This window comes from Artibeus jamaicensis, unplaced genomic scaffold (assembly GCF_021234435.1).
Source record: "Artibeus jamaicensis isolate MK-2021 breed Jamaican fruit bat unplaced genomic scaffold, CSHL_Jam_final contig_399, whole genome shotgun sequence".
In the NCBI taxonomy this organism is placed as follows: domain Eukaryota; kingdom Metazoa; phylum Chordata; class Mammalia; order Chiroptera; family Phyllostomidae; genus Artibeus; species Artibeus jamaicensis.
Window position 1 is genome coordinate 951,692 of NW_026521816.1, and position 27,175 is coordinate 978,866.

The 27,175-nt window shown below is 41.0% G+C and overlaps 2 protein-coding genes and 1 long non-coding RNA gene across 5 annotated transcripts in view; 2 read left to right on the plus strand and 1 right to left on the minus strand.

The window, feature by feature from the left end:
• The window catches only part of GCC2 (GRIP and coiled-coil domain containing 2), a 118,399-nt gene extending 105,446 nt beyond the window's left edge, over nt 1–12,953 (minus strand). For all 3 annotated transcript variants that reach the window (XM_053665255.1, XM_037138348.2, XM_053665256.1), the window contains exons 1-7: nt 12,785–12,953; nt 12,349–12,405; nt 11,271–11,355; nt 9,755–9,822; nt 4,975–5,079; nt 1,386–3,824; nt 651–723 (exon numbers count right to left, since the gene is read on the minus strand). In XM_053665255.1, the coding sequence (XP_053521230.1) occupies nt 651–723; nt 1,386–3,824; nt 4,975–5,079; nt 9,755–9,822; nt 11,271–11,355; nt 12,349–12,405; nt 12,785–12,790 (2,833 nt within the window). In that variant the 5' untranslated portion in view covers nt 12,791–12,953. The remainder of the gene's footprint in view (nt 1–650; nt 724–1,385; nt 3,825–4,974; nt 5,080–9,754; nt 9,823–11,270; nt 11,356–12,348; nt 12,406–12,784) is intronic.
• Nucleotides 6,776–7,286, plus strand: LOC119044130 (histone H3.3A-like). The gene has a single exon (XM_053665257.1). The coding sequence runs from the start codon at nt 6,873–6,875 to the stop codon at nt 7,284–7,286; it is 414 nt and encodes a 137-aa protein (XP_053521232.1). The 5' UTR covers nt 6,776–6,872.
• An 88-nt stretch (nt 12,954–13,041) lies between the features above and the next one.
• LOC128627442 (uncharacterized) lies at nt 13,042–21,382 on the plus strand. Its single transcript, XR_008391623.1, has 3 exons — nt 13,042–13,524; nt 19,601–20,101; nt 20,763–21,382. It is a non-coding gene; the product is annotated as an uncharacterized LOC128627442 (long non-coding RNA).
• Nucleotides 21,383–27,175: the final 5,793 nt, after the last annotated feature.

The following is a 27,175-nucleotide window of genomic DNA, read 5'->3' on the forward strand; positions in this document are numbered from 1 at the left end:
AAATTAAAACAGGCAGTTACTTTTCGTATTGACCCTATACCATGTGCACACATCAAACCACTGTAATAACAGCCCCTTCTGTCACTGAGCTCTTTTAGGACAAGGTCTGTATCTTATTCAGCATTCTTTTTCTTTTTGATTTTTTTAAAAGATTTTATTTATTTATTTTTAGAGAGAGGGCAAGGAAAGAAGAAAGGAGAAAAACATCAATGTGTGGTTGCCTCTTCATGCCCCCCACTGGGGACAGGACCTGCAACCCAGGCATGTGCCCTAAGACTGAAAATCAAACCAGCAGCCCCCTGGTTCGAAGGCCCTCGCTCAAGCCACTGAGCTACCCCAGCCAGGGCCTAACACCTTTCTATTACTAGTGCCTAGATAGCCAGGCATTCAAATAGTGTGCTAAGTAAAATATACAAAACAATCATGGAACTATTTATACATAAAACCACATCAATCCTTTGCTTGAATTAAAAAGAAAGTGACAGTTTTGAAAGGGAAGCAAACAGATGGCAGAGAGGCAAGAATGGGGAAATTAGGAAGAGAAAGCTATTATTACTATTTAAAGACTCATTAACTGGCTATTATATTACAGAATCTATTTTAATACTAACAATCTGTGTAATTGTGACAACATATGCAAAACTACTTACCTATTTTTTCTGCTAGTTCTTTCACCAAAGGTGGTTGATCATTTTCTATCACAGGTGATTTCTCTAAGCAATCCTAGATTTTACAGGGGAGAAAAAACCAGAATCATTTCATTTCTGGTGGTGAACTGATTATAACATTAAGCATGAAAAAATAATTAAAGAATTCATACAAAAAGCAATTTTATGAACTGTCTTTTTCTTCTCAAGACCAGATGATCCTGACTTATACATATAGCATTCACCATAAACAGTAGCGTCCAAAGCCAAGCCAAACCCGACACACATCAAATATATTACGTAAAGATTAACTGATTAATCATACTGTCATAAATTTTGAGAAATATCTAAAATTTTTTAGCTGGTTAATTACCACTATCGCTCCTATTTTGTTCAATAGTGTTCTTTAAGGTAATTATGTATACCAAGTAGGAAATTCAAATTTTTCATATTTATTTGTAGTTTTGCTGTTGACTAAGTTATACAATATTAAGAAATTTAACCCCTTATCATTTAATCTTATGCAAGATCCTAATTCTAAAATTACCTCGAACCAAAAAGCCATCCTTGTGATAACAGAATATGTAACATGGGAATGTTTAACACACTTTTTCAGAAATTTCCCATTTGAGTTAAAATGTTAAAAATTTGACTTCAAAATTTAAGTTTATGTATTTTCTGGAGTTTATAACTAGAACTAAGAATTTATTTAAATCAATAAATTCAAATTAACAGTACCTTTAAAAATATCAACTCTGCTTTCACATCTTGCAATTCGGATTCTTTTTGTTCTAGTGCTACCCTTAGGTTATCAAGTTCCTTTATAAAAGATTTTTCTTTTTCATTATGGATTTCAATTTTGCTACATAAATTTTTTGATATTTCTTCAACTTGAATTGAAAGATTCTGATTTTCAAGTATTGTTTTTTCATTAGCCTTCTTCATTTCTAGAAAATCAGACTGCAGGGCCTCTTTTGCTGATCGGGATTCTTTTAACTCTTGTTCGCAGTCTCTTAGTAAAGACCTAAGTTCCTCACATTGAACTATATTCACCTCTTGAAGGCATTTAATATTTTTTTCTAACTCTACTACCTTATCACATTGAAAAAGAAAGTTGTGTTTTTCCTCATTTATTTTAGCTAAGGATTTACCTATGGCTTGTAGGATATTTGCAACATCTTGCTCTTCATTTTCTTCTGAAACTTCCGGCTCCATTTGTTTAAGAAAGCCATACAACTGAGTTATGACAAATAACTTCTGAACTTGCTCACTTTCAAACTGTTTACTTAAATTATCTCGCTCCTCAAGTGTTAACTGAAGTTTCTTTTCTAATTCAGAAATGTGTTCCTTAAGCATAAAATGTCCTTTTTGAGACAGGAAAGCTTCTAAATCCCTACTCAACTGATTCTTTTCTGAACTTAGTCTATTGTTTTCCTCATAAAGAGACTTTACTTCAGATGACAGTGCTTCCTGGTCTTCAGAAAGAGTTTTCAATTGAACCAGAAGTTTTTCTAGGTTTTGGCTATTTTGATTATTTTCTTTTAAAGTTTCTTCTAGTCTTCCTGTCAATTCATTTACCTTATGCTCTAGCTCACTGTTGTACTGGGTAATTTGCTGTACTTTCTCTTTAAGTTCTATAATTAATCTTCTTTCCTTCTCACATTTTATGTGATCATCCATCTCTTTATGAGAATTTTTTATTTTACTTATGAAATCATCTTTTTCTTCAGTAAGAGAACTTCTCTCTGCTTCAAATTCTTGTAACATGGACTCTCTCTGACTAAGTCTAACTAAATACACTTCGTTCTTGTCTTGAAGGTTTTTTATGGCATTTTCAAGTTCTGGTACAAGTTCTTTTTGTGATAATAACTTCTCATTTTCTCTTTGGAGATGATTCACAGTTTCAAGAAGAGCATCTTTTTCATTAAAAGCAGTTCTGAGCTTCTGCTGAAGTTCATTAACATCAGATGCTTGTTGTTGCTTCATGGATTCAAATTCTTGACTTATTTTTCCAGCAGATTCCCCTAGTTCTGTTTGTAAAATTTCCATAATCTCTCGCAAACTCTCATAATTTAATACTGCTTCTTGCTTTTCTTGCTGTAGGTTTTTACACTGCTCCTTAAGACACTGTATTTCAAATATTAATGTTAATTTTTCTTTTTCTGAATCTGACAAAAATGTCTCATGTAGTTCTGATATTTCTTTTTGATGTTGTTCCTGAAGACTCTGTATTTCTTTGTTATGCTGTTCTACAGTATAGCAAAAGTGTTTATTTGAATCTTCTAGCTCAGATTTTAATTTTTCAATTTCACAGCTCTGTTCTTCTTTAGCTAGTAATAATTCATTAATTTTAAATTCTAAGTCTTCCCGTTCATGAAAAAACTCATCCTTTATACGTTGGGCTTCAGTTTCAAGTTTTAATTTAAGATTATTCATATAAATTACCTCATCTTTTAAGATATTATGTTGAGACTCTAGTTCTTTTAAGGTCTCTTCTAAGTATTTGACTTTTTCATTCACTATTTGTTCTACAAAAGTGTCTTCCTGTAAGAGCAAAGAACATATCTGATTCTCTTGGTTTGCATTTGAGGCTTTCCCCAAGTTTTCTAATTCACATTCATATTTCTCCTGCATGTTCCTCTCACTTGCCTCACATTGTTTAACTAAGTTCTCCTCTAGACAGTGTAAATTATTTATTTCTGCTTCATGTTGTTCAGCAGAGGCTGAAATCTGGCACATTAATTTTTTCACCTCTTCTTGGTGTGCAGCTTTCAAATGCAGAAGTTGTTCTTGCAAACTATTAATATCTTTTTGGTAATGCTGAGAATTAGCCTCAATGACATTTTGGAGATGAGTAATTTCTTGCTCCTTTTCATTTGTGGCAGCTTCTAATTGTTTTTGCAGATATAAAATTTGCTCCTCATAGGCTGGCCTAATTTTCTGAACCTCTTGTCTTTTTTTAACATTATCTTCATAGTTACTCTGATATTTAAACTGTTCTGAAAACTCTAATTGTTTTTTTGCTTCTTCTAATTCCTGTTGCAGTCTAGTTTTATCTTCATTGTGTTTGAAATGTACTGCCATTAATTCATTTTTCAAATTTTCTATTTGCTTCATACAGTTTCTTTGTGATTGCTCAAACTCCTTGTGCATATCTTCCATCTTAGTTACTGAATCCTATTATAAAAATAAGCACAAAAATTACTTAATGAAGACTAAAGAAACCACAACCCTCATGAAAAGTATTAGCCACAAGCTAGCAGGAGAGAAAGGGAAATGAGCAGAAAGGTACTCAGAGAAATAGGATATTTATATTCAGAGAATTCTATTTAGGCTCTGACTACATTAAGTATGCCAGTATATATCAGCAGTACTAATGTTGTACTAGGAAATTTTTTATTTTTTTTGAAACTTATTTGAGAGAGAGAGGAAGGGAGATGGTGGGAAGAAAGGGAAGGGAAGAAATAATGAGAGAAAAGGAAGGAAGGAAGGAGGAAGAGAAAGAGAGAGACATCAATTTGTTATTCCATTCATTTATGCCCTCACTGGCTGACTCTTCTGTGCCTGAGGAGGAATTGAGCTCACAACCTTGGTGTATCAGAACAATACTCAAAACAACTGAGCCACCAGACAAGGACAAAATTTTTTTAAATTGCCTTTTAAAAGGACAAATTAGGTACAAATTAGGACAAGTTGTTTTAAGCCACAAGGCTTTAAGACTATCTCCTGAGTAGATTAATAGAAGACTTTTTGGAGAAATTTGCACAGACCTATGAGGCAATTGAATATTCTAGAACTGAGTGGATAATAGTATTTAGAGTGTTTATAAGAATCAACCTACTTAAATACTTTAAAAAAAAAGATTTTATTTATTTATTTTTAGATAGAACAGAAGGGAAGGAGTAAGAGAGGGAGAAAAACAACAATGTGTGGTTGCCTCTCACGTGGCCCCTACTGGGGACCTAGCCCACAACCCAGGCATGTGCCCTGACTGGGCATTGAACCAGCAAACCTTTGGTTCATAGCCCACACTCAACCCACTAAGCTACATCAACCAGGCCTAAATAAATACTTTTTCATATAAGAAATGCTTTTTTCACCTTTATTTTAAAGAAGGACATTAACAAGGAAGATTAAACAATGCAATAAAGAAATGTTAGCCCTGCCTCTGTTGCTGAGTGATTTCAGTTATTTTTCTTTTTAAATATAAATTTGTTTCCTTGCTTGTAAATTGTTAAAATCAGATCGGATGCCTTTTAAGGTCTTAATTCTAAAACTCATGACCATGCTATATAAGTTAATTTAAAAAATTAAAATATTGCCTTACCTCAAACTGTTGCTTCATTTTAATATTTTCCTTCTTCAGAGAAAGACAATGTTGTTCAGTCTCTGCTTTTTCCAGAAGAATAGTATTTAGACGTTCAGTAAGTGCCTATTTTGAAACAAGATGATTTGATTGTCTGAGGTTAAAAATGGTGCATTTACCATATACATAATTATCTCATCTTTTCCAAACACTAAAGTAAGAATAACAGATTTAAGAAGTTATATTGATAGGAACAAAGAGAAGGGAAAAAAGATATGAGGATATGAGAAATTTCAACCTATTTTTTGAAAACTAAAAGTGAAAGAGGAGAAAAGGAATGAGAGAGGAAGAAAGCTACAACCTAAGGGCCTTCACAGAGAAACTAGAAATACTCTTTAGAGAATTACATGCTCAGGAACTGGAAGCACCAGATATTGTTGAGGAAGGTATGATGTACATGGTGTTCAAAGAGTGGGGAATGGGTGATGATATGAAGAAGGAGTAGTTAAAATAACAGGTAAGAAATTTACCAATGTCCTGTCTCCCTCAGAGACAGGTTTATTCTCTGCAGAAATTAAATAGGAAAGGAAATTAATAAAATGAAGATTAACAATTCAAGGGTCATTTCTCTTTTAAAAAGCTGAAGCAAACAACCTCTAGCAAGACTGATCAAGGGAATACTAAAGTAACAAAAATATTATGAATAAAATGAGAAAAATATCTACATATAAATCAGAACTTAAAGGGAATTATGAACAATTATTTGGCAATAATATTGAAAACTGGAATAAAAATGTCTAGAAAAATATAGCTTTACTAACTCAAGAAAAATAACGAATGCATAATTAACACTATATCTACTTAAAAATCAAACCATTTATTTAAAATTGTCCACCAAAGAAAATAGAAATAGATCATTTTCCTGGTGAGTTGTGTCAAATTTTAAAAGAACAGATTATCCCAATTACATGTGAACTTGTCAGACAAAATTAAAAGCAAGAAGAATTTCCAAGTTACTGTACAAAATAGGATAATTTGATTCCTATACACAAGGATTTCACAGATAGGAAAATCAGATCCATTTCATCACAAATATAAATTTAATCCTTAATGTTAAAATCTGGATGAATGTTAAAATCCTAAGTAAACATTAGTCTACCATCCCCTTGAACTGCCTACCAATGAACTTACGTGAATAAAGAAAAATTTTGTTGTTTTAAATAGTTATACATGATTTTTCTAGAATAGAAACTAACTTATAATTGAATAACTGATGCACACCTTCCCCAATCACCCCCTAAAGTAATTTTCTCATTAGAACTGGAAATCGAAGATAAAATTCTCATTTAAATTTACCAAACCATTACTTTCTGAGACTTAAGTGGCTAGGATAATAGGCACTAGTATTAAACTAATAACCTGAAAGGTCAAGTTGGCTAATTTAAGAGAAATTTTCTAATCTCATATTTAGTAGTTTTGACAGAGTGGGAGAATATACTAGTTGATGGTAAGGGCACATATTTATATATTCTGAAATGGATTTGTATGAAAAGTATTTTAAGGGCTAAGAGTTAACTGATATAAAATTAGAAAAGAATCTTTGTGGTTTTCTTTTCAAAAACAAAAGCCTCCTTCTGGTGTGTGCGTATGTGTTCGTGTGCACCTGCATGCAAGTGTGTATATAGGTATGTGTATAAAATATCCCCACAAATATATGGTAATAAGAGTGATAATGAACACTTACTGAGCACCTATGTGACAGACTCTAAGTGCTATATATGTATTTACTCATAATACTCAAAACAACCCTATGAAGAATTGTGTTCACTGCCGCCGTCGCTCTCTAACGCCAGCACCTCCTCCAGCTCGCTGAGCTCCAGCCGAAGGAGAAAGGGGGTAAGTAAAGAGGTCCCTATACCATGGCTCGTACAAAGCAGACTGCCCGCAAATCGACCGGTGCTTTACCACCGAGGAAGCAACTGGCTAACAAAGCCACCTCGCAAGAGTGGCGCACCTCTACTGGAGGGGTGAAGAAACCTCATCGTTATAGGCCTCGTACTGTGGCACTTCGTGAAATTAGACGTTATCAGAAGTCCACTGAACTTCTGATTCGCAAACTTCCCTTCCAGCGTCTGGTGCGAGAAATTGCTCAGGACTTCAAATCAGATATGTGCTTCCAGAGTGCAGCTATTGGTGCTTTGCAGGAGGCAAGTGAAGCCTACCTGGTTGGCCTTTTTGAAGACACCAACCTGTGCGCTATCCACACCAAACGTGTAATGATTATGCCAAAAGACATCCAGCTAGCACGCTGCATACGTGGGGAACGTGCTTAAGAACCCATGCTGATGGGAAACGTTTCGTTCTTTAAAAAAAAAAAAATTCTCTTCTTCCTGTTATTGGTAGTTCTGAACGTTAGATATTTTTTTTCCATGGGGTCAAAAAGATATCTAAGTATATGATTGCAAGTGGAAAACAGGGGACAGAAATCAGGTATTGGCTGTTTTCCCATTTTCATTTGTGTGTGAATTTTTTTTTAAAATGCTTTCTCTGCTGCGAAGAACTTTTAGATTTCTTTTTTTTTTTAAATATTAAGCACTGCTGTTTTTAATATTTTATTTATTTATCTTTAGAGGGAAAGGGAAGGAGAGAGGGAGAGAAACATCAATGTATGGTTGCCTTTCGTGCATCCCCTGCTGGGAACTGGCCTACAGGGAACCGGCCTGCAACCCAGGAATGTGCCCTGACTGGGAATCAAACCGCGATTGTCTGGTTCGCAGGCCCGTGCTCAATCCACTGAGCTACACCAGCCAGGGCCTGTGTGTGAATTTATTTAATATAAATGCGGGGACATAAAGCATTAATGCAAGTCAAGGTATTTCACTGAACAAGTTTCAAGCAGTTCAACTTTATAACAATATAAATAAACCTGTTAAATTTTTCTGGACAATGCCAGCATTTGGATTTTTTTAAAACAAGTAAATTTCTTATTGATGGCAACTAAATGGTGTTTGTAGCATTTTTATCATATAGTAGATTCCATCTGTTCACTATACTTTTTTGAGTTGTCCTACATGCAAGTATGTTTTTAATGTTGTCTGTCTTCTGTGCTGTTCCTGTAAGTTTGCTATTAAAATACATTAAACTAAAAAAAAAACAACAAAAAACCCCTACAAAGAGTAGTAATTATGAACATTGTTATTTTTCATTTAATTTTTTATCCTCACCTAAGGGCACTTTTTTATTGTTTTTAGAGAGAAACATTGCTTGGTTACCCCTTCCAATGTGCCCTGACTGGGGATTGAATCCACAACCTGGGCATGGGCCCTGACCAGGAATCTAACCTGTGACATTTCAATCTACAGGACGACACTCCAACCAATGAAGCCACATCAGCTAGGACAAAAGTAGGAACTGTTCTTTCTACTATACAGATGAAAAAACTGAGTCACAGAGAATGAGGAAACTTAGCCTTAGTCACATAACTGGTAGGTAGCAGAGCAGGGATCTGAAGATCTGACATGAAATCTGGCTCCAGAGTCAGTATTTAGTTAAATCTCATGTAGTTGTACTTTGGCTACAGCTGATCAAGAAAATACAAAATGACCCAATAAACAAAGAAAACTACTGTGAATTCAGTAATGCTTAAATAAACCAATTCATTATGAATCCAAATAGTATCTGTGCATACCATTCATGCTTCATGTACTATTTTAGCTTAAAAAAAAACAAAACAACAAAATAATAATAAATGATATGCACAGGGATTTGAGATCCCCTGTAGTAACTTCCTGAGTCCTTCAATTGTAAGTTTAGAGGCACCTGATAAGAGTGTAAGATAATATATAATAAAAGAACAGATCAAAAAACTAAAATTATAAATATGAACAAGCAAGAAAAAAATTATTGCAGAGCTCTGAGAAGCAAAAAACTTTCAATAAGGTTAGGCCAAGGGGAGGAAGGAAAAAGCATTCAGTTAGAATTAAGGGCATGTAAAAATAAGCAACTCAGGTTCTTAAACAGAAAAATGAGACAAAATAATATTCTGTGATCTGGTAATTGGATATAAGAGAAAAAAAGAGAAAGAAAGCCTAGCTGAGGTTTAATGTTAAAATAAGTCATACATGATGTGAGGTGTTTCACATAGAGCCAGGGAATAGAGATGAGGATAAAATGCAGCATTATCTTGAGAAAACAGTAGATCTCTGGTGAATGAATAACACATGCAGATGATAAAGGAGACAGGAAGGCTGAAGTCTCTCATGTTACAGGCCTGAAAAATAGTGCTGTGTCTGATGTCTAGGGAAGGGGATTTGGTCATGTCGAGGAGAAGACAAATATAATGGGTAAATATTTTTTCCCCAAATAGCTAGAAATTCAACTGTGAGATTTGGGTCAGTATTCATGTCCAGAGATAACTATCCATCTATAGATTAAATGTATGTATTAGTGAGCCCCTAAATCATCATGTCCTGAGCATCACTGAGTTTTCTGAGAGGGAGAGGGAGGAGCAGGGCTGACACCGAGGCAACAGCCATAATTACTGAGTGTGTTGGATCAAAAGGAGAGAGAATAAATCTCACTGCAGAACAGAAGGCCTTGAGGGAATTTAACCCTCTCTTTTTACAGTTAAACAGAGTGATTAAAAACTTACTGAAGAGCAGAGAGAAAGTAAAAAAAAAACAGGGACAAAAAGCTAGATAGCACTCTAGGAGGCTGACAGCCCTCTAGGAAATTTATCATTAGACATTTCCTCTAAGTAAATAAATAAAAATTACAGCAATGTTCACAACTGTTTCATTACCTTAATAATTTCATCAGTTCCTCCAGCAACAGAATTTGATTTGAGTTCTTCAATTTCTTTCTCTAATTCTAGACAATTATTTAAAAGAAAATATTCCATTTCAGAAATGAAAAAAACTGGCTAAAACATTAAGTACATTCTTTTAAAAAATCACTATAAATTATAATACATTTAAGAAGTAAATACCTGCAAAAGCAGGTATTTTATGAAAATATTAACTTTCCTCAGTACTGCCTTTCATTTTCCTTTTTATTATGGAAAATTCCAAACAAATAAAAGATAATAGTATGATTAGTCTTCATGAACACATCACCCTGATTTAGCAATTATTACAAGGCTGGTCTTATTTCATCCTGACCTGTACTCACTTTCTCCTTTCCATTAAATTTTGAAGTAAATCCCAGACATTATATTATTTCAGTTGTAAGCAACATTAAAATTTTTTTTTAATTATTACTCAAGGACACTTTTTTTTTCCAGTGCTTTTAGAGAGAGGGGATTGGCGGGGGAGAGAGAAGCAATAAATTAGTTACCTTCTTGCATGTGCCCTGACTGGGAACTGAAACCACAATCTTGGTTTATGGGACTACTCTGAAATCAACTAAGCCACACTAGCCAGGGCCATTTTTTTTTTTATTTAATCCTCACCTAAGGATATGTTCATTAATTTTAGAGAGAGGAAGGGAGAGTGAAAGAGAGAAACATTGTTGTGAAAGAGAAACATCTACTGGTTGCTTCCCATATGTGCCCCAAACAGGGATCAAGCCCACAACCTTTGGGGGTATGGGACAGTACTCCAATCAACTGAGCCACCCAGCCAGGGCTGTAAGCAATTTCTTATTGTAAAATCTTAATGCAACAACTCACCTCACTTATTTCATCAACTCATGTCTAAGTTTGGGGCCTAGAACGCCTTTCCAAATAAATTACTCCATTACAAACTGATCCAACCTTCCAAAACATAATTTGACCTTTCAAGGACAAAATAAGTCCTGGCTTTTAGGATGGGCAGTTAACATCTATTAAGTCACTGGAAATTCAAACACTAAGCCACACATACTAAAAAGGATACTAATTATCTTCATCCTTTTGGAATATAAACAAAGGGAAACTAAATAGGTAATCAGTCAACTTCAGCAAATAAATATAACTAAAAATCCTAGAAATGGAAATCTTTTATTACTTTACTTAGGCCTCTTTTTAGTTCTGTGGCTCACAACCTTATGTCTCCTAATATCTCAGTTGACTAGTCTAGAAAAAATGCTTGATTCAGAAGAATATACAATCTAAATGAAGTAAAAAATGTGTTTCATTTTAACAAATTGTTTTTAAAAATCCTCCTCCCTGACTTTAATAATTCAGAAGCAAATAGTTAGAATGCTAAATAATAACAGATTCTACTACACTAAGATTTTAGTGGATTCACTGGTAAACAAGTCAATGTATTATTTAAAAACTAACTTTTAATCATGATTAAATAACATTGTGGTCAAGATAAATATTTTCAACCCAATACCTGTACATCGTGAATTAGCTTTCTGTATTAGTATCACCTGCTTCTTGGCAAACTTGATAAGCTCTTCCTTGGGCAATGTTTCCAGCTGAAAGATGTAGTGATGTTACCAATTTGTTGTAACTCATATTCCTACTATATTACAAAAAATAAACATCACATCTGCCAAAAAATAAAAATCCTATTGAATAAATCTTTATGTCAACCAAACACATTTTTAAAAATGAGCAAATGCAACTTCAATTATTAAGCAACTACTAGAAAATGTAAAAAATAGTACATATCCTCTTACAGATATTTTTGTTAGAGGTTAAGACACTATCTAGGTTTTGATTTCGTTAACTGAAAAAGTGGGGTACTGAGACTACTTCTACTTAAAGTTCTTTAGAGCTGTATGATTATTTCATTCTATCCAAGGCAAGTCTTTGGCTTCATGTAAACAAGCAAGCATAATTCTTACAGCAACAAGATGAATCACATTGCTTTTAGGCTTTAGCCTAAATAAAATAAATCAGGTAAAATACTTAACTTGTTGGTTGTTTTCTCACCTATAAAATTGGGATAACAATAGTAGTTATCTCATGGTTACCTTGAAGCTGAAATGAAGTAACTGAGTGTTTAGGCAAGTACCTGAAACTTGATATGCAAGCAATACACCACGATCTTTGAGAATTATTGAATGGTAAACTGCTGTGCAGGGCCATAAAATCTACCCGATTCAATTTTCTCTTTCTTCACCGCATGAGAGCGAAGCCTTCAGGATAGAGTCCCTTGACTCCTACCTACCATGTCTATGCACTTTCCACTACACTATATAAATCCTCATAAATAAAACTGGTTTAATGCCTGAAAAATTGCAGAATCAGCTGTGCTAACTAGCAACAGGAGGTAAACAAAACGACAAGCTTTTCTTCATAGCAGAAAACTTAAAAAGGAAATAAATGGATGACTATAAATTAAAAGTAAGATTCCTTGGAGAAAGGCTATTTTTTAAATAGGTCACAACTCTCCCTATGCCAAAGTTTTCCAATTCATCGCCCTTCCACTCTTCGGGAGCCTGCTAGTCACGTATTTGCTTCACCTTAGACTTCCCGGTTCCAGAGGTTGCTGTAGAAGACACCCCATCTTGAACACGATCCTGCAAAACAAAATCCAATCCAGGTCGTCAGAAGAACTCTTTTCCTAATCCTGAGCAGAACGCAGAACCTTCAGAGATTAAAAAAAAACAAAAAAACCTTCCGTGTGATCAAGTGGAGGAAACCTTTAACGTTCGAAAGAGAAATGGGGGTAGGAACCGTCTGTCACTGAGGCAAAGCGTATATAAGTGGCTCTGAGGGGCCGGTAATGGTGAAGGACAGAATTTGGGGAAGGTGGGAGAGACCGGGCAGCGAGAGGCTGCGGGGACGTTGCTGAGCCATGAACAAGGCCTGCACCCACGTCTAACCAGGGTGCTGGAAGACTCGCCGGAAAGATGGTGGGCCTCAACCCCAATCCACCGCTGCTACCAGCTGCGTTACCTCCATGGCGTCTAGCCCACTGTAGTCTCGTGGTCCACCGCCGGGCAGCTCGGTGGCCCGCAGAGAGGACGCCACCTACTAATTTGTGTCTGTGGCAGATTCTGACGTGGCCCCAATTGGAGGTCAAAGGTGATCGTTCCTCGGTGGCACCGTCTCCCGCATCTCCATGGCTACCGCCAGCGGGCTTCCGCTTCCGCCTGCAGCGGCAAGTTATTCGCCGTCCAGTCAGGCTCCGCCCCCAGAAGGGCGTGGCCCTGGTGTGGAAGGGAGGAGTGCAAGGCAGAGCCCAGCCGGGGAGGAAAGAAGCTTGGGACCTGCTCTACAGTACGAGTGAGCCAGTTAGCCAATTGCACACAGGGGTGTGCAATTGTTGTAACGGTATTGAAACCAGAAAAGGCGGCCTGTCACCTACCAAACCCAAAAAGCAGAGACAGGTATTGAATGTTTATGGGTCCTTTATTCAGATGGCTGGCCCCATCTGAGAAGATGACGGGTTGTGTACCCTAGCAGATCATCTTAAATTCTATTTTAATCCGACCCTTTTTATAAGGAGAAGGAAAGTTTAGGTAAAGGGTTTGGAATACAGGGAAAAAGTTAATCACATAAAAATCTGTAGCATTCTTGCATCTGAGTCCTGGACGGTGGGTATCTCACCATGAATACAACGGCTCGGATATCATCCTGATTGCAGTTCTACTGAGGCACAAAGGTGGAACTGCTTATGGTCTCCTGAAGTCAAGGTGGGTCACACCCTCAGTGCCTAAAACCATAGCTTTTTACATACTAAGTTTATTAACTATTACCTGAAACTAAGATTTTACCAACATTTGAGTCCCCCATTAGTATTACACATTACTAGTCAATTATTTGAGGTTTGGAGTTAGCAGGGATATTTGGTTGTATCTATTAATATAAAGGACTGTACAGCATTTTTTTCCCAATATGGTATCCAGTGTAAGATCAGATATTGCATTAATTTTCACATGTCTTTAGGCATGTTTTTATTCCATTTCTTATTCAATATGAAACATTTTCGCAGCCTTTTTTTGCCTTTTATAAAATCAACATTTTTGATATTTTGTCCAAACAAAGCCAAACAATTGAGCTCATTGATACAGAGAGCAGCAGATTGATGGTTGCCAGAAGAGTTAGGAGTGGGGAGCAAAACTGGTGAAGGGGGTCAAACTTCCAGTTATAAAATAATGAATCATAGAGATGTAATGCACAGCATGGTGACTATAGTTAATAATGAATTGAATATTTGAAAATTGCTGAGTAGATTTTAAAAGTTCTTATCACAAGAAAAAGATTTTTGTGTCACAAGTGATACTGACTAGACTTATTGTGGTGTTTGTTAAGGTGGTCAGTGAAGCAGTCTGTGAAAGAATTCACAAAGAGAAGAAAGTGTAGAGAATAAAGTTTTTATTCACTCTGAGAAAAGAGAGGGACATGGTATGGAGAGCTACACCAGCCTTGACGAGTGAGGGCTTTGAGGTTTTATTGGACTATAATTGGATTAAAAAAGGGTGAGAGGCTTGCTGTTGGGTGGCCCTGGGGCTGTTAGGGTGTTGTAGGACAAGGCTGTAGTTTGTTCCATTGTTATCCTCTGCCTGTGAGCTGTAGGGAGCAGTAAGTTCTATTCTTGCTTCCAATAATTTCCAGTCCTAGGGACATAAACTCAGAAGAGTAAAATAACAGTCAAGTTTAACAAGGTCATAGTGTAACAGGGTGCAACCAAGAGGGGGGCCCCAGAAAAGGATTTGGGGTCCAGAGCTCAGGGTATCCAGGAAATATTAAGATGTGTCCCCCCATCCCCTGCCCCAGGCACAAATGGAGCCAGGGCCACTGAGAGCTGTTTTGCATAGCAACAGTTTTGCAGCTAACCTCTGGAATGATCAATAACCTTTAACTGGTTTCATAGATATGTTAAATAGCTGTGGCCATGCTTTGAGGCAGGAAGAAGGGAGGCTTCTACCCAAGATTTAACTAGGGGCTGGGCCCCTGAGTCACAGCGCATGCGAGAAAGCTTGGAATTGATTGGCTCCACGCCATGGGGGGGGGGGGCATATCTGCCCAGACTAATGATGGCATCCTAGTAAAGCTGGGAGGGTATGAGAGTCCTGGCAGATGTAACTGATTGTAGGAGGAGTTGGAAATGGGGCTGCAAAGGAGGATGGGCGCAGAAATTTAAACCCAGACTCCGCAGCCATTGGAGAGTCAGGCGGTTTTGGGCAGAGTGAGGCCCCCCTCTTGCCCAGGTGAAGGGGGAGAGCCACGTGGTTTTGGAAGAATGCAGATCCCCTCTTGGCGAGGTGAAGAGAGAGCCATGTGGTTTTGGCAGAGTGCAGACTCCCTCTTTCCCAGGTGAAAGGAAAAACCATGCAGCTTTGCCAGAATGGAACTCCATGCAACCGGGTGAAGAAGAAAGTCACATGCTTTTGGTGGAGTGAGGACACCTGCAGCTTTGGTAGAAGAGGCCCAGGCGGCTTTGGGGTGCCCCCTTTGGCCATGTGGCCTGGAAAGCAGGAGAGACTTTGACTGGAATTTGGTACAAAGAACTCTTGCCAGTGGACCATGAGAGGGTACCACAATACTTTGGATTAACTAGAGAGAGATCCTGCCTGCACGGTGACACAGCTGACCGTGCCAGCAGCCTGAAACACAGACGTGTGCTCGTTTCCTGATTTACGGTACCCAGAGTTGGGACATGGGAGAACGGAAAGCTGTGTGTGTGTGTGTGTGTGTAGGTGTATACCCTAATTTAGTGGAGACATTAGGCCTACATAGCATTATATAAACATTTTGTTTCCTTTTCACAAATCTCTGGCATTGAGACATGTCTTTCCAATTGGCGGCAGACAGAAGAGCCCAGTAGATATTAGTATTCCATCCTTGGGAGGGGCCTCTGTTGTTCTGTAACAGTTTTTGGCGTCCCTAGGTGGGCCAAATATTACCCCCTGCCTCGGACCTCTGTTCAGTAACAATAGGTCTGCTAGGTAAGTGGTGTTACAATAATAAGTGGGGCTGGCTTTTTCCTTTCAGTGATCATTTCCCAATATATACAAATATTGAATCATTATGTTTCACAGCTATAACTAATGTTATATGTCAATTAGATACCAATTTTTTAAAGAACTAAAAATTGACTTTTTTCCTGGCATAGAGTTCTTTGAATTTTAATACATATACAAATTCATGTAACCACTGCCATAATCAGGCTTCAGAACAGTTTTATTAACTGCAGAACACTCCTTCATACCCCTCCATTGCAGCCAGACACTCCTCTTATCCCTAGTCAGTGACAACCACTATCTTTTATTTGTCACTGTAGTTTTATCATTTCATGAATTCATATAAATGGAAATATATAGTATGTTGCCTCTTGAAACTAACTTATTTTGTTTTAAGATTTATTTATATATTTTTAGAGAAAGGGGAAGGGAGGGAGAAAAAGAGACATATATCAGTGTGTGGTTTGCCTTTTGCACATGCCCCCAACTGGGGACCTGGCCTGCAACCCAGGCATGTGCCCTGACTGGGACTCAAACTGTTGGCCCTTTGATGTGCAGGATCAAAGGCACTCAATCCACTGAGTCACACCAGCCAGGGCTGAAACTAACTTCTTTTCCTCAGCAAAATGCCTTTAAGATTCACCCAAGTTACAGGTGTGGATGGGGCAGGAGAGGGCAACAGGGAGAAATGTGGGACAACTGTAATTGAACAATAATAAATAAATTAAATAAATTTATTCCTTTGTATTGCTAAGTACCATTCCTTGTATGGAGGTACTGTACCATCATTTGTTATTTGTTTACCGATTGCAGCACATTCAGGTTTGTGTCCAGTTTGGGGTTATTATGAATAGAGCTGTTACAGAAAACAACTCAGCCGCTTTTGGGTGTACGGAGTGGAACTTTATTTATGCATATGGACCCAGAGGACTCAGTATCCAAATTCTGGGACCCAATCAGTGGGGAACAATTGCTTATATAGGGTGAGGGGGCAGTCTGTCACTTGGACCTTACTTCTGGCATGAAAGCAGGAAGCAGCTTATAGAAGCAAGAAAGCGGAACTGCTGATAGGAGTTAATATGAAATTCTTTGTTCTTACTTCCTAGTTAGTTACTTGCTCTCCCTGATCCTGTTGACTCAGCTGCAAGCTCCCTCCTGGGCAGGCTATTAGCCATTACATTCATCCTATTGATTCAGCAGCTAGCTTTCCTCCTGGGCAGGCCATTACAGAGCCATTATAAACATTCATGCACAGGTTTTTGTGTGAACATAAGTCTTTAGAAGAGCTGATTTCTTCCTGGGGATAGTCACATTTAGTGACCAACTGCCTTTGTGAGGTATGCAGACCTTGTGGTCATAAGCAGTTTTGAGTTGATCTTTATGGAGGTTATTTCAATGCTTAACATACCAAATGCAGATGGCAGGGAGTATAGAAGGACCATTGAATACCTTATCACTCCAGTGCTAAATAGCTGGTTTGATAAAAGGTGTACTGTGGTCTCATTGCAAATTTTCCAGAAAACGAAACACATGACACATTAGTTGTAGGGGCCTCAAGAGTGTAACTGCTGTTGGCTGACTGGACTGACTGAAACAATAGCACTGTAACCTGAATAAGTGATGAGGCACCAACAATAAATAGCTTTGTGGGGAGGGGGGTCAATGGTCAGTTGCCAGAAGAGACCAAACTGACTTTCGACAGGAGTCACAAGTCTGCAGTGCAACAGCAACCTCTACAGTAACAGAGCCCTTCGCTTTTTTTTTTTCTGTGATGATGGAAGTGTTGTTCTGTAGGATGTGACAATAGATCCAGACAAGACTTGAGCAACTAGGACAGTGCAGCCTAGTAGCAGCTTGATTCCAGTCAGTCTCATGGGTCTTTCCTTTGGGCACCTTCATGAAGGCCCAGAAAGTTTAGTCAATAGCTGTAATTTGTTTCCACAGTTCACACCCTGAGACAATTGTCTTTAATCAGCTAGTCTAATTTTTTTAAGCAGCAGATCAAATAGTGAGGTCACTAGCAAAAGCCCAAGAGTCAGTAAACACATAGCAAGGTTCATCGAGGCAGATATTAACCAAATCTCTGAGAAGACCCTTGAGTTCTTTACTCTGAGTAGAGGTGCCATGTCTGTTTTCAGTATTGCAAAGCTGACACTGAGGTTGAACAGCTGCTGCAGTCCAATGAAACCAAGTTTTAGCTTAGCCCAACCAGGCTCAGGATTTAGGGGAATCTGTGAATGAGGCCCCCAATGAGCTATTAGAATGCTTGAAATGGCTGAGTGAGAGGCAAAAGTTTCCCCAGAGAGATAGCTGCCACTTTTTCATGTAAAGCCTAGATGCCTATTTTCATTTGACAAGCAAGGTTTTGTGAGCCCTTACATATCGTCAGTCACAGAGTCTGAGTTGAACCACCCAAAAACGGGAATATCAGGCCAGAGATTCAAAAGATCTACATAGATAAGTTATCATTTTTTATAAAAGTTCTGTAGCAAGCTGATCACTGCTTTTCAAAAGTGGTACTGTTCCCGAACAAGAGGTCAGTGGGGGGGCAATATTTGGCCCACCTAGGGATTCCAAAAACTGCTACAGAACAGGGGTCCCTCCCAAGGACAGAATACTAATATCTACTGGGCCCTTCTGTCCGCTGCCAATTGGAAAGACATCTCTCAATGCCAGAGATTTGTGAAAAGGAAGTGAAATGTTTATTTAATGCTGTTTAGGCTTAATGCCTCTACTAAAATATCAAAGTCTTTTAGGGTATACACCTACACCCACACAGCACTCCCTTCTCCCACTGTCCCAACTCTGGGTACCGTAAATCAGGAAAAGAGCACACGTATGTGTTTCAGGCTACTGGCACGGTCAGCTGTGTCACTGTGCAGGCAGGATCTCTCTCTAGTTAATCCAAAGTCATGTAGTAAGTACCCTCTCACAGTCTACTGGCAAGAGTTCTGTGTACCCAGTTCTAGGCAAAGTCTCTCCTGCTTTCCAGGCCACACGGCCAAAGGGGGTACTCCAAAGCTGCATGGGCCTCTTCTACCAAAGCTGCAGGGGCCAGCACTCTGACCAAAACTGCGTAGCTTTCTTCTTCACCTGCCTGGAGGGGTCCCCATTCTGGCAAAGCTGAGTGGTACTCTTTCACTCTGCTGAAACACATGGCTCTCTTCACCTGGCCAAGAGGGGATCCTTACTCTGCCGAAACCGCGTGGCTCTCCCATTCATCTGGCTTCAGAGGTCTGCACTCTAGCCAAAGCCACATGGTTCCCCCCCTCTTCACCTCGGGAAGAGGGGGTCTTAACTCAGCTGAGACCGGGTGGCTCTCTCTCCTCTTCACCTCAGCAAGAGGAGCTCTTAACCCTGTTGAAACCTCATGGCTCTGCTTCTGTGCCCCAAGGGGTGGACTGAGAAGTCAATCTAAGGGTTCCCTGTGTGAGTTCCAGCAAAGTAGACTTAAGGATCATAAGTGATCCAGGCCGATCTTGATGTGTTTATGCAAATGAAGTCAAAATCAAAAGCAGGACCCAAAGTAGTCCCTGTAATAACAGTGAGGGTGATCTTAAGGAGAAAGACTAGTTCAAGGAAAAATCACAATGCTCAGTATTGGACATCAGAATGGCCCAGCTAACTATCTTGAAAGTTTGTTTTCATTAAAGAATTGAAACCAGGTTTGTGATGTCACCGAAGATAAACAATTTACAGGTGCAGAGGACCTTGCAATGGAATGTCTTCCCAAAAGACAGTCTCACAGGTGCAGAGACTGGTTTGGGGATTGTGTGAATTAATCTGTGTTCTTCTGTTTTCGTAGGGTGTATGCCTATAACCTGCCTATGCCTATGTGCTGCAATATAGACCTCACTTAAGGAGCCCATCTTCGTCATCGCCCCCCTGAGATTCAATGGTTTGGCTGAACTAAGTAGTTGGGTTGGTGAAGAGCTGGGGCAGTCTGTGGGCTTCACTTTAGAACTGATTTTCCCTTTTCTGCCTTGATAGCTTGGACAGAAAGGGCTCAGAAATCTAGAAGGAGGGAAATCCTAATGTATTCCCCTCAGCCTGAGTGAAGTACAGTGAAGCACAAAGTTTTTAGATAGGTGTAGCATGCCTTGTACACCTTCCTCCAGATAAGCCATTCTTTACTGAATTCCCTGCCTTTGTCATTTAATGGTTATGATTTAATTGTGCTTCCAATTTCTTGCCTAATCTGTCACCTCCAGAATATGACCTGACCAGAATGCCAACGGCCCAGTAATGCCAGCCTTTGGACACCAAGACTGTGACGTCCAGGTGACAGCCAACGGACCAGGACCCTGTAAGGTCTTTCCCCTTATAGGAAGGGCTCTCTCCATGCTGCACCCCCGCTTTCAGGGCACCCCTGACCCAGGGGTAGGTAGGACAATGTCCATGTCCAGCCGGAAATAGTTACAAGATGAGACCTTCGTCCATTTTCCTTTATATGATTATAAAGTGGGTGTAAATCTGAAAGGAGGAATATTGATACAGGGTGCAGTGAGGGGGGGGTCCAAAAACAGATTTTGGAATTTTACCAAAATTCTAAGTGTATAAGAATATTGGAGAGACATATAAGATGTCCTCACCCCTTCCCCCACAGGTATGAGTTGGGGGAAGGAACAAATAGAGCCAGGGCCATTGAGAGCTGTTTTGCATAGCAACAGTTTTGCAGCTAACCTCTGGAATGATTATTTAACATATCTATAACCTTTAACTGGTTTCATAGATAATGTTAAATAACTGTGGCCAAGTTTTGAGTCAGGGAGAAGGGAGTGGCTTCCACCCAGGATGTAACTAGGGGCTGTGCCCCTGAGGGACAGCACCTGTGTGAGAGCTTAGAAAAGATGGGCTCCAGAAGATGAGGGGATAACTGCCCAGGTGAGGGGAGAGCCATGTGGTTTGGGGCAGAGTGAGGACCCCGTCTTGGCCAGGTGAAAGAGGGAGCCATGTGGTTTTGGCAGAGTGTGGACCTCCTCTTTCCCAAGGTGAAAGGGAAAACCATGCAGCTTTGCCAGAATGAAGATCCCTGCAGCCAGGTGAAGAAGAAAGCCACGTGCTTTTGGTGGAGTGTGGACCCCTGCAGCTTTGGTAGAAGAGGCCCACGCGGCTTTGGGGTGCCCCCCCTTGGGCCCGTGGTCTGGAAAGCAGGAGAGACTTTGACTGGAACTTGGTACACAGAACTCTTGCCAGTGGACTGTGAGAGGGTGCCACATGACTGGATTAACGAGAGATCCTGCCCGTGATATGGGAAACTTTGAAGCATCTCTGTTTAACCTTTATTTGCCCAGGCACCCTAGGGAGAATGATGGGGCTGTCTAGGTTAAGTAAACAACAGTGCATTAGCTAGGACTGAGATTAAAACACCCCTGCTGTTAAAAACGGACCTTCGAATTTAGCCTTTGTTCTCTGCTTCTGCCCCATAGCTAGAACTAACTTCCACATTCTGCTTCTGTATCCCACTTTGCTACGTAGACAAGAAGACCCTGGAAACTATAAAAAACCCCAAGAATCCTTTGTTCAGGGCTCAGAATTTGGACACTGACTCCTCTGGGCCCGTTCATGTTAATAAAACCTCTTACTCCAGAAACCCTCAGTGTCTGGTTGCTTCATTTTCCTGCAACATTTGGTGCAAGCGACCTTTCACAAATTCGGGTTGACTTGCCTCCAGCTGGATAAGTGAGCGATGGCTGGAGTTCCAACTGGAGAAACGGGGGTTGCATGTGCCCTGAGATTTCTCAGACCCCGTCTGATTGGGATTCACGACCACCAGCCTGCACTCCAGACGGGAAGCGAGGGTTTTGGACTACGACCTGACCTGAGACCAGGGACGCCAAATTGGTAAAGGCGCCAAATTGGTAAGAGCCTCGGGGACCTGACCCGAGACTGGACAGAGGCTTGATCACCCAAATCAGAAATCTTGGTTGGGTTCATGCTGAGCCCAACCACCTGGCCCTCACTCGGGTAGGGCTCTGGGTCGAATTCATACTGAGTTCAGCCACCAGCGGCTGATTTGGTCCGAGTTCAACAGCCAGAGAATTTGGCTGGTTCTAGTCCAGCCACCAGGAATTAGGTGAGAGGGATTGTTTAAATTCAGAGTGCTTGAGAGTGAAAGTGTGAGTGAATGTGCCCCTGCCCTTTGTGTGTCCCCACCCAATCTTGGAGTTTGGCGGGTAAGCGCATATCCAACACTCCGAGCCCTCTCAGCTGTATAAGTAAACCTGAAACTCAGAAAAGAATTTTTTTGATTAGAAAAGCGCGTGCACCCGGGGCATGGGCTGCTCCACCCCTGTCTCTTTCCCCCTGATCAGCATCAAGAGGTGGGGGCTGGGCACTGCCGGGAGCAGGGCTATCTCCTCAGATCAAGTGCCCAGACAATTGGGATTGCCCAAGTGCCGGGCCTCCCCGCCCCACCGTTCTCCCACTCCCCCTCCCCAGCCCCGGAGACAGGCCCCAGAGGCCCAGCTGCTGGGGCCAGGACGGACTGTCCCCAGTGCGCACCGGCTGGTCGCGCTGTCGGGCCTAGAGCGGGAGGTTGCCCTGCAGGGCGAGGCTGCGGTCTTCTCTGGGAGTGCCCTCCTCTACGCCCGCTGCACTGCAGACCCACCCACCCTGCCGCATTGCGCCCTGGTGAATGCGTGTCCCCGCTGGTGACCCACTGCCGCGAGGGGTTACAATATGCCCGAGAGGGAGGGAGAAGAGGAGTAGAGTCACAGAGGTGAGAGTAAAGAAGCCGCGTCAGGACCCCCTGGCCTTCACGGCCGCAGGGCTACCACCAAAGAGCAGCAGTGCTGCACTAGCTGTTTCCTAGCAACAGGTAAGATTTCAGCTAGTGGGTGGGGTTGGTAGCATTGAAGTCAGTTTTCTAGTGCCCCATCTTATGGTGTGAGGAATTTTGAGTTCTAAGATATTTGCCAATAAAGACCTTACAATCCAACTGGTCTGGCAATTGTAAAATGGGCTCATCATACTTTTAAAAGAATCTTGAGCCTTTCCCCCAGGTTTAATTTTATTGGCCATTTTAACTCTTAACTTGGAGAAGAGGGTATGCTGTTTGCTTTTCAGAATGACCTTTAGAACTGCAGGCGATGAGAGTCAAGCCATGTCACAGAAAAGGCTTTCCCAACGGGTGACGGATCTCCACACATAGACACTCCTGATCCAGATTTCTCCAAGCTGTGTGGAATTACAACCAACACCCCTGGAGTGGTCACCTAAGAGAGACTTTTCCTACCAACTTAAAGGGACTAAATTAATGCTGCAGGACATTTAACACTTAACCAAGCAGGAGGTTTTTTTTTTGTTTTTTTGTTTGTTTTTTTTTTTTCAGATTCTTCATGCTGAACTGTCTCACCCTGAGTTCAGATACTAGCCCTTGCTGCATATCTTTAAAGTAACTTTGTAAAGTCTGTGCTAATTCTTCCCAAAATTGAAATGTAACCAGACCTGTTACTTTTGTCTATCCCATGTGTTTATATCATTTTTCAACTGACTGAATTTAAGAGTTTGAGTTATAACAACCCCGGAATGCCTAGTTTTAATTCTTGTTTGTACTCTATGATGTATATAGAAGTTGTTTCTTGTAATTGCATTCGAGAATAGCAAATAGCAGATTTCACAGGCCTATTTCAATTTAAATTTTTTTCATTTTTTATCTTTTTTAAACTTTTTTATTGATTATGCCATTACATTTTCTATTCCCTCCCACCTGCATACCCCTCCCCCACCATTTCCCACTTTAGTTCACGAACACGTGTCTCAAATTCTTTAGATTCTGTATTTCCCCTACTATTCTTACCCTCCCCCTATTTTCTATCTACCATCTATGCTACTTATTTTCTGTACCTTCTCCCCCGTTCTCCTCCTCCCACTCCCCTGTTGTTAAGCCTCCATGTGATCTCCATTTCTATGGTTCTGCTCCTGATCTAGCTGTCCTCTTAGTTTGCTTTTGTTTTAGGTGTGGTTGTTAATAACTGTGACTTTGCTGTCCTTTCACTGTTCATCTTTTTCATCTTCTTTTTCTTAGGTAAGTCCCTTTAACATTTCATATAATAAGGGCTTGGTGATGATGAACTCCTTGAAATTGATCTTATCTGAGAAGCACTTTATCTGCCCTTCCATTCTAAATGAAAGCTTTGCTGGATAGAGCAATCTTGGTTGTAGGTCTTTGGTTTTCATGACTTGGAATACTTCTTTCCAGCCCCTTCTTGCCTGTAAGGTCTCTTTTGAGAAATCTGCTGACAGTCTGATGGGAACTCCTTTGTAGGTGACTGTCCCCTTATCTCTTGCTGCTTCTGGGATTCCCTCCTTCATTTGAATCTTGGCTAATGTAATGATGATGTGCCTTGGTGTGTTTCTTCTTGGGTCCAACTTCTTTGGGACTCTGAGCTTCCTGGATTTCCTGGAAGTCTATTTCCTCTGCCAGAATGGGGAAGTTCTCTTTTATTATTTGTTCAAATAAGGTTTCCCCTCATGACTCTTCCCCTTCTGGCACCCCTATAATTCTGATGTTTGAATGTTTAAAGATGTCCTGGAGGTTCCTAAGCCTCTCCTCATTTTTTTGAATTCTTGTTTCTTCATTGTTTTCTGTTTGATCATCTTTTTCTTCCTTCTGGTCCACTCCACTGATTTGAGTCCCAATCTCTTTTCCATTACTATTGGTTTCCTTTGCACTACCATTCATTTCAATTAGTTTAGCTTCCATATGTTTCTCTAATTTGTGACTGACTGAAATCAACCAGTTCTGTGAGGATCCTGATAACCAGTGTTTTGAACTGTGCATCTGAAAGTTTGGCTATTTCTTCATCGCTTAGATTGATCGGCTCTGGGGCCCTGAGTTGTTCTTTAGCCATTTTTGGTCTGTTCATGCTGTTAAGTAAGCAGAGCGAAGCCTTAGTTGTTTACCAGGGCGGGGCCACCCAGGTCGCTGGTTTGTGACGCTGTGTGTGTAGGCGTGGTCAGAGAGGGAGCAATGGTGGTCCTCTCCGCTAGCCCAGTCCGTCCTGTCCCACCACTCACCCTGGCCTGTTTATCCAATTGGAATTGTGCGAGCCTGCAGTCCCGTGCCGTGCAGTCTCAATGCTCGCCTCTTCACTTGTTTATCTGCAAGCAGATGCGCGACTTACCGCAGACAGCCACCTGGGCCTCTTCCCTGTGTGAGCCCACAGCTAGCCCGCGATCCGAGCCTTGGGCTGCTTGCGCACCACCCGGTTGGGGATTTTTTTGGCCACCCTGCTCCCCTGCTGGCTTCGCCCTCTTACCGGTTTAGCTGAGCATTTTGTTGTTTTTGGACTCCGTATTGTTGATATTCTGTGTGGTTTGGTTGTGTTTATTATTGTTAAAAATAGTTGTTCTTAGATTTGGTTGTGCACAGAAGCAAGGTGGTTCCACCTACGTCTCCATCTTGGCGGAAGTCCTCGATTTAATTTTATAAACAAGAATAGGGAGATATTGCTGACTGCTCTGCCTGATTTCAGGAATTGTACCTCTACCTGTTGGGGCTAAGGGCAAGAGACAACCTCTAGAATGCCGGCAGCAGGAGACGGGGCTTGTCCCTGGTGGCAGGTGCTGCCTCGGGTTCCTCTCCCTGCCCCCAGACCTTGGTCGGAAGTCAGTGGTGGGTGGGACCCCCTCACCTCGAGGGGGACCCTAGGCCAGACTCGGATCACCTGGGAGGCCTTCATGGAGGGACTCTGGAGGACTGCAATGGGGAGCAATGGACTCTCACCCCCTGGCTTTGACAAAGCCCTGGGTCCCCAGGTATTCTGGGGGGGGGGGGGGCGTTTCCTGGCTCCCGTCCCCTTGGGCCTGAATGCCTGCTGGGGAGAGGTGCAGCCCCATGCCTTGCTCGAGTGTGTCCTGGGGGAAAATCTGGCATCACAAAGACTTGCTGATAAACCTGTGAAATCTGCTCTGCTAGAAGTGCTTTCATTGATATGATAAGGGTCCGAGGGGGAATGGGTGTGTCTCCCACGGTTTCTGCAGCTCTCTTTCTGACAGACTCTCCCACAGACCTCTTTGAAACATTATCTACTGTTTAGTCTTTGCTGCCCAGGAAGGATTAATTGGGTCTGCTGTGTGCTTCAGCCAGAGACAAAGCAGCATGCCTCTGCAAGGCACCAGTGAACCCATTGGTGCAAGAGAGTGCCTCTACCTATGTGTTGTTTTGAAACTGTGTTTCAGATTTTGCTCTATGTCTACTCTGAAAGGAAAAAGAAGGAGCCCACTGGCAGGTGACAAAAGCTAGGGTTACAGGTGCCTATAGCCCTCAGCCTAGCTGGCTTGGACCCAGACCAGACTGCCACAGGGCTTCAGAGACTCTCCCACTCCCCTCAGAGGGTGGGGGGTACTGGCCAGAGATCTGGAGTCATTCACAGGGAGGGAGACTAACCCAGTTTTCCTTGACTCCCGAAAACGGAGCTGCAGGGCCCCCACCTTCAGAGTCCATCGGTACCTCTGCCCTGCCTCTACTGGTGACTGCAGCCTCAGTAAAGCACCCCAATGGTTGGAGGGTGGCTTTGTGGTGCCTCTACACCCACAGGTAGAAGGGGCCTTGGGGGCTTCCAGGATTCCTTAAACCGGAGTCCTAGGACCTTTGCAGGTAGGCAGAACCAGAGTCGGGGTACTGCTATTTTAGGTAAAATAGATGAGCCATGTGAGTGAGCCACCTGGAGGACAGAGCATTAACGGGCGTCACCATCGTAGAACTGGCTGAGGCTTCTTTTCCGATTATGAGTTGTATGCTGCTGCTGTGTGAACACTGCATCAGTCAGGTTCTCTGTGCAACTGGTTCTGATAGGAATAGCTCTAGTTTTGAAGGTCATGAACTGAGGTCCAAGGCTGACCATCTGATTTACAAGATGTTTGCAAGGTTTAAGCTTCAGAAAGGTGAAAAATGTCCCTGCAAATCTAGGGACTTTTAGTAGAAGATACCTATAGGATATGCCTATAGCACTAGGGACTTTTAGCTGCCAAATACTGAGTTTAAGTAGAGTCCTTCCCAGTGTAGGAAAGGAACAGAGATTAAAAGTAAATTATGGGTAAATCTAGATAGATAAAAAGGCTATAGAAGGTTTGTGAATATTGCAGAAAGTCTGTAGGAAGTTATAAAAATAAATAGAGATGTGAAAGTTTTGGAAAGAAATTATGTGGGGTTAGTAATAGAAGGTATAAGGCATGGAGATGCAATCTTAGTGGGTATCAGAAGGAAAAAGATTTTCCTTCAAGCTTTGTGGTTTTCTCCCTACCTGAACCCTCCAGAATTTACCACTCTGAAGGAGTAATCACATAATGTTTCTTTGCATAAATCCAATAAGACCAGTCATTAATAGTGACTTGTTAACTAGGACTTTGACTGGAATGTCACGCCTGAAGGAGG